General features: G+C 45.4%; 1 protein-coding gene across 3 annotated transcripts in view; it reads right to left on the reverse strand.

The window, feature by feature from the left end:
- SENP1 (SUMO specific peptidase 1) overlaps window positions 1–15,109 on the reverse strand; it is a 35,189-nt gene that overhangs the window by 14,075 nt on the left and 6,005 nt on the right. For all 3 annotated transcript variants that reach the window (XR_014173704.1, XM_081934486.1, XM_081934485.1), the window contains exons 5-12: window positions 14,789–14,948; window positions 10,831–10,990; window positions 10,001–10,104; window positions 9,674–9,921; window positions 9,375–9,429; window positions 7,303–7,341; window positions 6,174–6,258; window positions 5,198–5,338 (exon numbers count right to left, since the gene is read on the reverse strand). Coding sequence is in view for 2 of the 3 variants with exons in the window: in XM_081934486.1 (XP_081790612.1) it covers window positions 5,198–5,338; window positions 6,174–6,258; window positions 7,303–7,341; window positions 9,375–9,429; window positions 9,674–9,921; window positions 10,001–10,104; window positions 10,831–10,990; window positions 14,789–14,948 (992 nt within the window). In the remaining variant the exon portion in view is untranslated. The remainder of the gene's footprint in view (window positions 1–5,197; window positions 5,339–6,173; window positions 6,259–7,302; window positions 7,342–9,374; window positions 9,430–9,673; window positions 9,922–10,000; window positions 10,105–10,830; window positions 10,991–14,788; window positions 14,949–15,109) is intronic.

Here is a 15,109-nt window from a genome sequence, read left to right on the forward strand (position 1 = left end):
GCCTTGCTGGTCTCAGGTACATCGCAAAGTCCCTGATTGACCCAAGGAAAGCGCTCCGAGCTGGTGATAAACAGACAGCCCCGTGCTGACAAAGTCGGAGACAGCTCTGGAAAGAAGGCAGCTGAAAGTGAGTCCATCTGGTGAGGCTTTTTTTTTTTTTTGAGAATGATTGCCCAAAGGGATTTAAAAAAAAAAGATAAATTAGTCCTTTAAGCAAAGAATAAAGCGGCGGAGTTTATCTTTATTGGACTGCCTTGGAAAGTTTTTATTTCTTTTTTCCCCTGTTAACGATGTTTTGTGGGTTGTGTTTTTGCATGCAAATGATATCAGATAAAAGCACATTTAAATAATTTTAGCTAAATGAGAATGATGGCGTACTGACAGTAAAATACATGAAGATTTTTGATGTAAAATGTACTATTCAATGGGAAGGAAATATATGTAACAATTATAGAAACGTACGAAAACTGTTTGTAACCAATCGACACGCTTTCGACTGGATGTAATGAAGGATGATTCTTTTTTGTGTTTTTGTTTATTTAAAATAATAATAAATTTTTTTAAAAAAGGGCGACAGTGATGGCCAAGTCGCTGCCCTGCATATGTCCTCTACCGAGGCCTGTGTTGCCCAGGCCGCTGTCATGGCAGCACTCCTGGTGGAATGGGGAGTGATGCGACTAGGAACTGGTTGGGATTGACAGTCGTAGGTGAGGGCAATACACGCCTTCAACCAGAGGCCAATAGTGTGAGAAGATGCCTTTTGCCCCATGGTGGCTGGCTGGAAGGACACGAAAAGGGCCTCCGTCCTTCTGAAAGACGCAGTGCGCTGCACATAGCTGCAAAGTGAGCGACGGACGTTGAGGTGATGCCAACGCTGTTCCTGGGGATGAGATGGATGTGGGCAGAAATCTGGGAGGATGAGCTCCTGTGACCTATGGAACCACGAGTTGACTTTTGGAAGGAACGTTAGGCCCAAACGTAAGATGGTTCTGTTTGGGTGGAATATGCAAAGGTCATCCCGGATGGAGAGCGCTGCCAGCTCGGACACGTCTAGCTGATGTGATGGCTACTAAAAAGACAGTCTTAAGAGTCAGTAATCTGAGAGAGATGGTCCGAATGGGCAGCAGGGAAAGGTCCCAAGTACGGTAACGATGGACCATGGGTGGGTGAAGGTTCAATGCACCTTTTAGGAAGGCCCACACCCCTGGGTATTGTGACAGGGAGTGGCCCTGCCCACCACCAACCACAGTAGATAAAGCCGCAATTTGGCGGCGGAGAGTGTTAGGTGTTAGCCCTTTGTCCATGCCCATCTGTAGGAAGTCTAATACCTGTGGGATGGTTGCGTTGGTTGCGTCTGCATCTGTAGTTCAACACCATCTGAGAAGGTGCGCCAGGTGGCCTCGTAAATATGGGTCGTTGACGGGCGGCGAGCTGCCTGGATCGTGGAAATGACCCTGTCAGAAAAAGGCTGTCGATTCAGGATCGCTCGCTCACATGCCACATGGCTAATTGTAGCAGCTGTGGGTTCGGATGGATGAGGGCTCCCTGCGAAAGGAATATCCGATCGTCTGGAATTCTCCCTGGGCGTAAGATTGACAGATGGACAAGATCAGCATACCAGGGACATCTCGGCCACATCGGTGCGACCAGGAGTACTTCCGCCCATCCCGCTAGGACTTTCTGGATGACCAGCGGTACAATTGGTAGGGGCGGGAAGGCATAAAGGAGGACCTCTGGCCAAGGACTGCGAAGGGCGTCGGTGCCTTCCGCCCCCCGATACCTGAAACCTGATGTAGAATCGTGGCAAGTGTGTGTTGTCGGGTTGAGCAAACAGATCCACCTGCGGCTGTCCGAAGCGGCGTGGGAGCTCTTGGAACAGGGCTGGGTGTAATCAACACTCCGCCTGGTCCGTGGCCCTGCTCAACCAATCCACCTGAACATTTGCGGTGCCCGATATATATTCCGCTCGGATTGACAACAGATGGTCCTCTGCCCAGTGGTGTAGACGTTCTGCTTCCATCATCAGATTTGGAGCGCAAGCCCCCTTGGCGGTTGACATGCGCCTTGGAAGCCACATTGCCGGTGAGTATCAACATATGGTTGGACGTCACCAGGTTTCGAAACTCGCAGAGGGCTAGACGGATAGCTCGTAGCTCCAGCCAATTGATGCTGTTCCGCAGCTCCCAGGCGTTCCTACGACTTTGTGCCACTTGATCCATGGAGTGGGGTCCCCACCTGAATGGGCTTGCACCTGTTGTAACTATGATCCGCTCTGGTTCCTTGAAGAGGGATACCTTGAGGATTCGGGACGACATCCACCAACGGAGTGATAGGGACACCTTGGTCGGTAAGTGAGTCCTGGTCTGAGAATGACTGGTCTGAGTTCTCTGGAAGGGGAGGAGAAACCACTGGAATGGTCGCACGTGGAACCTCGCCCAAGGAACAATGTCTATGCAAGATATCATCTTCCCTAGAAGTTGGGACAGTACTGCAAGGGAAGGTGACCTCTGATTGAACACTTGACTCACCAGGGACTGCAGACTTCGTTGCCTCTCCTGAGAGAGGGACACAACACATGTTTCTGACTCGATGACGGTCCCGAGAAGTAGAAGGGACGTGATCGGGTGCAGATGGCTCTTTGGGAAGTTCAGTACAAAGCCAGGATCTTGTAAGGTGTCAAACTTGGCCACACTGAGCGTGGCATCAGAGGAAAATTCTAATGCCGCCACCAGTTTGATGATATCCTGATGAAGACGCAAATCCTCTGGAACTAATCTCTCCTGTAGCTGTCTTAACCAGACTACAGAAGTTCTATTGAAAAATGAGGCCGCCGTAGTGGCACGCAATGCCCAGGCGGCCGCCTGGTGCTTTTTGTGTATAAGTAGCTTGGCCTTGCGATCCTCAGCCTTCAAGCCCTCTGAAATCTCGGAAGGAATGAATGCTGGGGAAGCCAAGGCCACTATCAGAGGATCGACGGTAGGAAACTTTAGGATGGTGTCTAATTCCAGTGTGGAAGCGTAAAGCTTCCTGTCACCATTGCTAGGAGGTGTAACTGCAGTGGGTTGGGACCACTGTTTTTGGATCATGTCCAAAAACAATTTGGGGGATGGAATAGCCTCCTGCTCCTGCACCTATTCGGCGAACAATCATTCCGTGGGATCAAGTCCCACTTCGGTGCTGGCTTGGGTGGTTGCTCTCCCCAAATTGGTGGTGGCCTTGGCCTTATAGAGTAAGGATTTAAATAAGGCTGGCCTGAAGAGGCCCGAGATGGGAACTTTATCCTGGACCAGGCCTTCATCATCCGATAATTCTAGTTCCAAAATTTTCCCTTCCTCCCCCAGAGCAGAGCCCTCGCTGTAAATAGAAGGCAAGGGAGAAGCGGGATCAGCCTGAGAGGTGGATAAATCTCTAGAAGGAATCAAGTTTCTGGATCGTTGACTCCTATGCTGCAATTCTGCGTCTACTCCCCTAGAAATGGCAGCAGCAATCATGTCCCTGAGCCCAGGGGAGAGGTCAAATTCAGAAGTGTCCTCCGGTCTAATGCCAGCAGCAGCGGGAGTAAAGGTAGCCAAGGCCCCTGAACGGGAAGGAACTGGGCCTGGGCTGGTTTCAGAAGGGTCAGATGATCCCCGAAGGCCTGATTCAGGCCTTTCAGTGGTTAAATCTTGAGGGATAGGGAGGTCTGGGGACCAACCCTAGATCCCAGTTAAACTGGAGGTAGAAGGCCCCTCAGGCAATAAGATCGGAGGTGGCCAGGAGATTGTGGGGTTTTTAGATCCAGTCTTAGCCTTATCAACGTGCTTAGTGGCCCTATCAGGAGTCACTGAAGGAGTGCGGGGCCTGTGGCTAGCGGCCCTGGTGGTGGTCCTACCCACCCTGGAAGAGGCCCCAATGGCATCGGAGGACAGCTGAGGGGAGGTGGAGGTCCCAGCGCTGCCCCCGATAGTAGAATGATCTGCCATGGTAAAGCTAGGATTGAAAAGGCTCAATCTCACGTTCAAAGATAGGCCAAATGCTGATCGCAATCGAAGCAGAAGCTGCAAGAGATCAAGCACGTGCTCCGGTAGAATGTTGGCAAACCGACCTCTGTGGAGCAAAATAGCTGGCGATTTTATGCCACTGTGGGCGGGAAGCAAAAACTGCGCCGACCGTTAGATTTCGGCGTGAAAGTGACTCCAAAATGGCCACCGCGACTCGCAGCGGCAGCGGGAAATTCAAATTGGTGAAGAAAATGGCCACCGATAGTATGGAGAAAACCAGCCTCATAAGCAGCTAGCGACCGCAGCTGCAGCTCTTGGCGGTGCGTGATGACCAAGGTAAAGGCAGCAATTCCAGTTATATGACAACGGGGCGTCCAGGCTCCGCGAGTCGCAAAAGAGAGAACAGGGAGAAGGCAGATAGCAGGTAGAGTGGCTGGCGCAGGGTGGCGAACCGACCCCCAACCACAGCAAGGTAAACGAAGGCGGCGAACCGACCTTCCCAGTAAATATCACCGTAAGCGGTAACGCTGTCAAACAAAATGTGCCCTGGCCTCAAAGGCTTTAGGAACGTCAACAATCCAATTTGCAACCATAAGTGAAATGGAACGAACCTATATGGAGGAAAGGTCAATACTTCCATGGAAGAAACCCAGAAGCTGTCATACAAACGGAGTTTCAAGGGGAATCCAAGCTGAATAATAATAATGATTAATTTTGTCTAATAACCTAGAGAGAAAGGTTTTTGCATCTCTTTAGGCTGGACTGAGTTAAAAAACTGAGCTAGTCCAGTCAGAGAAGGCATACCCATCAATTTACATAAATCAGTCTCTAGGCTAATGGACAAAGTTAACCCATGCTTGGATTCCTCAAGCAGCGCACAGGAGAATGTTTTGATTACCTCCTATATATTTTAATGTTGCACTTAAAAAAGAATTTGAAATTAAGGTGTGGTCGTCCCCCCCCACCGGAAAAAGCTGATATCACAGGAAACAAAACTATCAGCAATATCAAATTAGGCTAAAATACCATCCCCCAAAATCTAGCTTTTGGTGAAATAGAGAATTTCAAAACAGGACAGAGCATGCTATCACAGAGATGCGTTAGGAAAAGACACAGCTTAAAAATAACTTTTATCACAACAATTGTTTATAAACTACTGTTCAGGTACTTATTTCACCAAGGCATCAAGATTTTTAACCATTACTTTAAAAACTAACCTCTGTAATTTCAGGAAATTCATCATCGCTATCGACTCTCTTATTATCTTCTGGAACAATGGTGACAGGAATTTCCTTTTCAAGAGGAACTCGAAGATGTAAGTTTATTGACTCTGGTACTGGGGTCTCTTTCTGCAGTCTCTAAAAAAATCATTAAAATAGTGACACTTAGCATTACATCAAGTGGGCAATCTCAGATGTCTGTGGACAGGAATTGCCATCAAATTGCCCACCTCTATTGTCAGGATTTCTTACATTAGTTGATGTACAGAAGGATGCAGTCATCAAATCTATCTGGAACTACGGTTTATGATGTTAAAGCCCATATCAACAACAGGGAAATCTAGTGACTGTTCATAAATGTGGTCAAGCTTGCCGATATCTAGCTTCTCAGTTTCCAATTTAATCTATAAACTTCTTCGTAAATAACCTTCAACTGGGTGAAATGTTGCACTATAGGGCAACAATGTTTGAATCAAGATACCTCATACAGGCCAATTTTAAGAATGCGTCCAATATCTAGGACCCATTACTCCTGTGGGATTGAAATTTCAAGGATGTTCAGACCAGATGTATTGAGAAACTTGTGGCAACTGCAGCAACACTGATGTGCTGCTCTGCAGTGCCACCATGGTGATGTGATTATGATTTTTGACACTCCCTGCCTGCTTCCCACAAGCAAAGTCAACTTCCACTCCCACTGCTTTTTTTGTTACCTATGATCATTCTCTTACTCTATTTAGGGAAGTAAATACCTATGAAACGATGACCAAACAGGACATGGATAAACTAGAATGCACTAAAGGTAAAGCAAAGGATTCAGATGGCTATTTTAAGGGAAACTATGTGTCCAATTGCATCAATTATTATTCATAGCAAAGACAAAAGGCACCTGGAAAATCAGACAACTTTCTCAGCTCTGATATAATTTCAGTGATCAGGTTTTAAAAACTATAACCATGTTGAGTTTTCTCACCTGATTCTGAAGCTGCAATGCCAAGGCTTTCTGCTCCTCTATATGTCGCAATCTCTCACGGGCTCGGGAGTCATATACACTGGTTCTAGAGAGGGGTTTGAACACAATAAGCTAAATATTCAGAATTACCAGCCATGAAAATTGATTTTTGCACTTTTAGTTATGCTTGTCTTATTATTTCTTTCAGCTTCTGCTCCTTCCTTATGGGAGATATTTGAGATATAGGATGGGGAATGCTGGGTGAGTGTATCATGTCTGCTAACCTAATTGCTAGTCCTATTGGACACCCACACGCATCTTTAATTCAAGGTAGGCAACTTGCATACTGCACACTGGGACTTCATTTGTATTTCATTGGTAATTCCTAGTTCAAACTGGTAGCATTCTGTAGCAAATAGTCAGATTGAGGCCACGTGGAGGCAGTTTTAAGGTATTCTCCTAGCCCCCTGAAAAGTAAACAGGAGGAAAAAATGAATACACTCCCTCTAGTAATATCACAGCAGCACTCCATTTCTTCAGAAAGTCAGAAGGGTAAATTGTAGCAACAATCTTCTAAATACTTCCCAAATTTAACTGCAAGTTCTACAAGAATGGATCTAATAATACAGACTAAGATTTGGTACTGGGATTTGAATGCTCATTTTTCTGTTTTAAAACAGAAAAGATTTGTATTTACCTGTGAAAGCTCTTCAATATTGGTATGTAAGTAGAAAAGTGATTTCACAGGTTATTTATTTATTTATTTATTTATCACGCTTCTTAACTACCCATCTTCCTTACAGATTTTTCAGTGATTTTTATAAAATATTTTCAGTCTTGAGACCACAGATTGATAAAGTCCCGTAACCTTTGGTATATTCTATCCTGTGACCCTATGTAATATACAACAAAGATATGTGAACCTAACATATAGTTTTCTCCCCTCATTAAAAATAGGAATTCAGACCGCCTAGCTTCTTTACAGTAATGGAAAAGGAAACCAAAAGCATTTTTTTTTGCTAGTCAAATCAAGAAGATAAATTTAGCTTTAAGAAAGGCTAATCTAGAGACACAAGAGCTAAATAGCTGATTATATAATGAGTTTATGAAGAACAACTATAATAAGCCTTTAGAAATGGAATGTACTTACAATTCTTTTATCCACAATTCAGCCTCAAAGAAAGGTGCACTGAAAGGAAAGCAGAAAGTAAAAGGATTAATGTTTCTTCCAGGAAAAAAGGAAACAAGAAGTATTAAAGCTAAGTTCAGTTGTAGTGCTAAGACAGAAGAAAATATCAAGAGCAGTACATTAAGTCCAATTGTGCACTTGGCAAACGAACAAAAAATTTACCGTATTTTTCGGAGTATAAGACGTATCTAGTTTCCTCAAAAGAGGCTGAAAATCTGGGTGCGTCATACATCAAGTACAGTATTTTTTGCCACCCTTCACCAAAACAGCTGTACAAAGCCTTATGAAGGCTTTCAGAGAGCTCCTCGGGGTGGGGAGGGCAGAAATGAGCAAAAAATGGGCCGCACCCCCACCCAGCCTCCAGCAGCATTCTATAAGCCTCCATAAGGCTATGCATGCAATTTTTTTTGACAAAAAACAGGCCCGTTTTCACAAAAAATGGACTGTTTTTTTGCCCCCCCCCCCAGGAGCACTCTGCAAGCCCCCCCCAAGGCTATTCATGCTTTTTATTTGAAAAAAAACGGGCTCATTTTCACGAAACAGGCCGATTTTCGGGGGTTTGCAGAGTGCAAAAACTTTTTTTTTCCTTTTGGAAAGCTCTTTAACTGATGAGAATTACATTGATCAAGTGCTGTGCCAGCAGAAATAAAGTCTTAAGGTTTCTCAGAGATTTCCTTTTCCAGCACATGAATAAGTACACCTGGAAACATCTACCTACCTACCTATTCTCTCTCTCCCTACCTACCTACTGTATTTCTCTCTCTCTATCCCTCTATCTACCTACTCTACCTACCTACCTACCTACACACTCTCTCTCTCCCTATCTACTGTATTTCCCTCTTTCTATCCCTCTACCTACCTACCTACCCACACTCTCTCCTTTCCTACCTACTATATTTCTCTCTCTATCCCTCTACCTACCTACCTACTCTCTCTCCCTACTTATCTACTGTATTTCTCTCTTTCTATCCCTCTATCTACCTACCTACCTTCTCTCTCCCTAACTACTGTATTTCTCTTTCTCTATCCCTCTCCCTACCTACCTACCTACCCACACTCTCTCCTTTCCTACCTACTATATTTCTCTCTCTCTATCCCTCTACCTACCTACCTACTCTCTCTCTCCCTACTTATCCACTGTATTTCTCTCTTTCTATCCCTCTATCTACCTACCTACCTTCTCTCTCTCCCTACCTAACTACTGTATTTCTCTTTCAATTTCTCTTTCTCTATCCCTCTCCCTACCTACCTACACACACTCTCCCTACCTATCTACTGTATCTCTCTCTATCCTTCTATCTACCTACTTACCTACTCTCTCTCCCTACTTATCAACTGTATTTCTCTCTCTCTATTTCTCCCTCTCTCTATCCCTTTATCTACCTACCTACCATATTTCTCTTTCTTTCTCTCCCTCTCTATGCCTCTACCTACCTATCTACTTTTTTTAAAAAAAAAAAGCCTCTTCAAAACCATGGTGCGTCTTATACTCCGGTGCATCTTATACTCCGAAAAATACGGTACTAGCAATTTCAGAACATTATCAGAGCCAACTATTGGGAAAAGGTTACACATTTTACTTAAATGATACTGTATATTTAAAAGCCATGGGAAACAGAATGCTTCAGTAAATGGTACTGCAAATGTACTACAGAACTCTGAAACAACAGCAAAATTGAAAAGCAGTGAAAATCTGGAGAAAAGTCTGAGACACTTTTTAACATTCATAGTCTAGGGAGGGAAACAAAAAAAAAATCTAAAATTTGAGGTTTATTACATAAAACCACAAAATTTGCCCGAATTACTGATGCATTAAAAGGTTTTATTCAAAGTAAACTAAGGCCAAATGGACAATCCCAACATCAGAAATAAATAATGCTAACGTCCCTCTGAAATTAATGGTGTGTCAATGAATTTGCTATCGTTATTCTGGCAGTCTAAGCTCAACAAATTAATTTCACCCATTTCTTTTTTAATTCTATTCCCCTCAAAACAATAAATTGTAGTTTCTACAAATCAGAAAGCCCACTTGCCTTGGAGCTGGAGATCTGAAGTCTTTGCCATTTAGCATTATGACTGAATCACATCCTAGATCAAACAAAACAGGGTGCAAGACTTAACGTTACTCTATACCAATAATTTTCTCCAAAACAGAATCCATACAATGACTGAATTCAGATTTATTCAGTTAATTTAGGTACCAGGCTGGAAGAAGTAACAAACCTGCATCTGAGAATGAACAATGTAGATGGCCTTGAGAAAATAGTAAGTCAAGAGTTTGGGGTCAGGAAATTAAACCCACAGTATTTCAAAGTATATCAGTTGCTTTTACCTTCAGTTGGCACATCCAATGCTGGTAGATTTGCTTGTTGTATGGGTGTACTGGTCTTGGGATCAAAGTTAACATGGGTACTAAAACTACAAACTGGTTGGGGCAGTGGTTTGTGAGAATGGTGCTCCTGCATCCTAAGAAGACTGGATGACTGGTTGCCCAGAGAGGGGCCACAAACATCAAAAGGTTTCATACATTTGTTTTCGGTTTCTTTCGTAGTTTTTTTATTGGAACCTCCACACCTGGTCCTGAAAAAAAAAAAAGGCCAGCAATTTTGGAAACAAACTTGTAGACAATCAGATTATTCAATATATTTCAGAGACTCACAGGTGAAGAGACAATAATGAAGAGGCTTTGGATGCTGACAGATTTTTCCCTGTAACCATTTGAATCAGCTGCCTGTATATTTCTTTCTCTTCTTCCCGAACTGTCTGGGGAGGGGAAAAAAATCCAATGCATTACCAGAAAATACACAGTACAATAGAGTATCTACATAGAAACAGAATATTTTATAGGATGCAAAAGTGGTTTAAACTAATTTATCATTGACAAAGTAAGTTTATATAATATGCAGAATAAATTAAGATCCTAAGACAAATATCCATAAGCCTCATCATCAGGGACAAAAATAATCTCAGTGTGTGAGCAATGGTCATTTGAATAAATAACGATTCCACAGAAATGTATTTATTTATTTAGCATATAGCATTCCACAGAAAATAAGAATTTGGCTTACGGATAGTTGGTTAGTCTATGAACACTTATATTTAACACATCTGCAGCACTTATTTACGGGCATCTCTTAACAATGTCTTCTTTTCTTATTCATCTTTTTCTTTCTTTAAGATCTTCTCACCAAAATAATCCCTTAGGTTTATTCACTTTTTATTGCTCTGTTCTTCTAGGTACTACTTCCTCTCTCAGCCTAAAATCCAAGAGTTGAACTGAAAGCAACCAGACATTTATGTCAATGCTGCTCTTCTATAAAATTAAGATAACTGAATCAATCATTGTGAGATATTTCAACATTACCTTGGGAAAAAATCTATAACACAAGATAGATTGGGAAAATATATAAATTTCCAGTCCAACAAAATTTAACTGTCTTCCTCCACCAAAGCAGCTTCAATTTATTTCTGTTTTCCTTTTTCACCTACCTCTTCTGCAGTGCTGATGAATCTTCTTTGAGATTTCTTGGGACTTAGTAAGCTTCGACGACATGATGGATTAGCAACGGACTTAATTGGAAAGGATTTTTCATAGGCAGAAATCTGACTATGGTGGTTTGATTTTCCTACAAAGGAATTTGCAGTCATACTGAAAAGAAAAAAAGAAGTTTTTTTAGCTAGCCTTATAGACATTCAAGTTTTAAGACTGCTTCTATGCAATCTAGAAAAACTCATATAGAAACCCTAGCAAACCATGATTAGTCTCTTTTAAAAAAGACAACATAAGCATACAGTAAGGTGAAAAAAATTCATAATGAATTCAGACTTATGTGCAGTAACAAGAAATGATGTGATACTGTCTTTCACAGTTTAATAGTGCTTCTTAAGGTTAACACTGATATAGATTTCATGTCTTGCTTATTTAAAGTCCTTCCACAATGTTTATATGATGTTTATCTCTGAACTCTGACTTGATATTCCACACTTTAAACTATGAATTTAATGTTCTTCATCTAGTCTATTACCATTTGTATAACGGACATTGTTAAGTCTATATAGGCTGTAAGCCTCAAGCCTCCTTTCCCAGAAGCTCTCCTAGTCTTCAATCCCTGGCCCAATCTCCTGCTTGGTATTGTGGGAGTTCCTGCAAGTACCCCGTTCCTGCGCGAGCTGCACTGGCTTCCTGTGGTCTATCGGGTGCGTTTCAAGGTTTTGATAACAATCTTTAAAGCGCTCCATGGCTCAGGACCTAGTTACTTGCGGGATCGTATTCTGCCCCATACATCCCTGCGACCAATCCACTCGCACAGAGAGGGCCTCCTCCAGGTGCCGTCCACCAGACAGTGTCGAGGGGCGGCGCCTAGGACTAGAGCCTTCTCTGTGGCGGGCCCAGCCCTGTGGAATGACCTCCCTCCGGATATTAGGAATACCTCTGACCTCCGCTCCTTTCGATGGAATTAATTGGCTGAACCGGGGAGCCGGTACCCACAGCCACTCCGTCTTGGAGGGGTTGAGTTTGAGTCGGTTGTCATCCATCCAGATCCGTACGGCTTCCACACACCGGGACATCACTTCGATGGCCTCGTTGGGGTGGTTCGGGGTGGAAAAGTACAGCTGAGTATCATCAGCGTACAGATGGTATCCCACCCTGAAACCACGGATGATCTCACCCAGCGGCTTCATATATGTGTTGAACAGGAGTGGCGAGAGGACCGACCCCTGTGGTACCCCACAAGTAAGGGGGCGTAGGGTCGACCTCTCCTCCCTTGCCAACACACGCTGCGTCCGGCCAGAAAGGTAGGAGCCGAACCACCGCAAAACGGTGCCCCGGACCCCCAACCCCTCCAGCCGGCGCAGCAGGATACCATGGTCGATGGTATCAAAAGCCGCCGAAAGGTCTAATAGGACCAGGATAGAGGAACAACCTCTATCTCTGGCCCTCCAGAGATCATCCACCAACGCGACCAAGGCCGTCTCCGTGCTGTGACCGGGGTGGAAGCCGGACTGGCGCGGGTCTAGATAATCATTTTCCTCCAGATGCCGTGGAAACTGGTAGGCCACCACACTCTCTACAACCTTCGCCAAAAAGGGAAGGTTGGAGACAGGACGATAATTGGCCAGCTCCAAAGGGTCCAGGGAAGGCTTCTTGAGCAAGGGTCTCACCACCGCCTCTTTCAAGGCGGCCGGGAGAGACCCCTCGCTCAGCGAAGAATTCACTAGGCCCAGGAGCCAGTCTCGTGTAACCTCCCAGGATGCCAGTACAAGCCAGGAGGGGCACGGGTCCAATAAACATGTGGTGGGTCGCAGTCGTCCACGCATTCTGTCCAAATCCTCGATGGCAACCAAGTCAAACTCCTCCCAGGTCGATTCCTCAAGACTCGCCACGGACGTCTCCATTGGACCACTAACAGGGACCCAATCCTTCCGGATTTGAGCGATTTTATCCTGCAGATATTTCCCAAATTCCTCTGATCTGCCCTGTAGAGGGGCCTCCCGCGGCCTCTGAAACAAGAGGGAGCGGGACACCTGAAACAGGGCGGCAGGGCGGTTCTCTGCGGATGCAATGAGAGTGGCACAATATTGGCGTTTGGCCACTCTCAATGCCACAAGGTACGTCCTTAAATGGGCTTGTGCCTGTGTTCGATCAAGTTCGGAACGAGAGGATCTCCAACGACTCTCTAGACGTCTCTTGCGGCATTTCATCACCCTCAGCTCCTCGGTAAACCAAGGGGCCAGGGTGGATCGTTGCCACCGGAGAGGCCGCAAAGGCGCCACCCGGTTCAAGGCCCCGGTAGTCGCATTATTCCACGCGACCACCAGGTCCTCTACCCGGGGGCGGGTCAAGGTTACAGGAGGTGGCCCAAGCTCCATCTGGAACCTATCTGGTTCCATCAGGCGCCTGGGGCGGAACCATCTAGTGCTTTCCGGTTCCGCCTCCCCGCAGCGGGAGGTAGCACCAGGGAAGTCAAGACGAAGGAGTGAGTGATCTGACCATGACAGGGGAGTGATGGTTAAGTCCCCTCCTCCCAGATCACTCAACCACTGGCCAGAGACAAAAACGAGGTTCAGAGTGTGTCCTCCCTCGTGTGTCGGGTCCTGAATCATTTGAGTCAGGTCCATGGCTGTCATGGAAGCCATGAACTCCCGAACCCCCTCTGATGCTTCTCCCATCGATGGCAGGTTAAAATCCCCCATCACTAAAAGTTTGGGGGTCTCGACCGCTACCGATGCGATCAGCTCGAGGAGTTCAGGCAGGGCCGCTGATGTATAGCGAGGAGCCAGGTATACTATCAGCAGGCCCAACTGTCTCCCAGGGCCCCATTTCACAACAAGGGATTCACATCCGGACGTCTGTGGCACAGTAGACTCCCTCGGCTCTAAGTCCTCCCGAATAATTGCTGCCACCCCACCGCCCCTTCCCTGGGCCCGGGGCTGGTGAAATGCTCGGTAGCCTGGTGGGCACAATTCCACGAGGGGAAGACCTCCCTCGTGGCCCAACCAGGTCTCCGTTATTCCCGCGAGGTCCGGCTCCCCCTCTAAAATTAGATCGTGAATGAGGGGGGCCTTGTTAACAACGGACCTCGCATTGCATAACAACAGCCTCAGGCCCTGGGTCTGTAACTCTTGACCACCTAGACCGCAGGGGTTGGTACAAGCGACCGGGTGTAACCAGCAACCACGGTCTCCCAACCGACTGTAAGTTCTTAATCTGTCCTCGTATCTGCCCCTCCCTGCGACCGTTGGAATTAAAGAGCCCTGTATAGGAATGATATCCTCCCCCTCCTCCTCCCTTCCGCTCCTTCTGCTCGCGACCACACCTGGAGGCCCAGCTCTCACATCGCTCCTGATCTGACCCACCCGCCCCCGCCCCCCCACCCTGGAGCCCCCTAAAAAGGATAAAAAACATTTCATTAAAAACCCCCTAAGTTTGCGCTTCCTCCACCTTTCTGGGTTCACAAACCCGTCATCAAGGTGGGCCCCGGAGGGGGCAAAGGGCCATGCCTGCGAGAGGGGGGACTCCCGCAGCTGGAGCAAGTCCGACCTCGAATACGTAATGGTAAAAAGCTATGACAAAGTCAGGGTGCTGTTGATGTTAAAATCAGTAAGCCAGGATCTAATGGGAGGAAAGAAATGTCCACGATCACAACTAGGTGGGAAGATCTTATGTTGGCCAGGTGATCGGTTGGAAGATGGATGGTAAATAAATAGATGGAGGCCTGGGTGCGGCCCATTGTATTGTAAGTTGGTGTGGTCATGCACCTTATAATTGTATCGCTTAACGCAGAGCTCCTGGTCCCAATTACCATGGGTGAGGACTGCCAGCATTTATATCCTAAACAATCACATTTAAGCTTTCTTATATTTCAAAATGTTTCATATTGTACGAAACCTGCAACAAAGTGTTAAGGTGTTAATGACAAAAAAAAATTGAGAAAATTTTATGTACCTTGGATTTTTGCGTGTTTCAAAATATACACTGCGACTTACTCTGGGCTTCTGTGAAACAGAGCCAAGAGGGAAGCTGCAACTCTTCCACTGACCATTGGCACTTGTTCCCAATGTTCTTTTTACTCCAGCTGCTGGGCAGCTCTCAAAGCTTGGGGATTCTGCCAGAGAAGAAGCAAGGAATGGTTAGTGATATGCCCATAATCTCTTATATTACCTACCACATTAAAAATGTGTTTTCTACGTTCCCCAATATTTAGAAGAAATTACAAAGATTTTAAATAGATTTTCCAAAATATATTTTGAAGGGAAAAGTCAACTG

Source organism: Natrix helvetica (genome assembly GCF_964273705.1).
Source record: "Natrix helvetica genome assembly, chromosome: 1".
Taxonomy (NCBI): Eukaryota; Metazoa; Chordata; class Lepidosauria; order Squamata; family Natricidae; genus Natrix; species Natrix helvetica.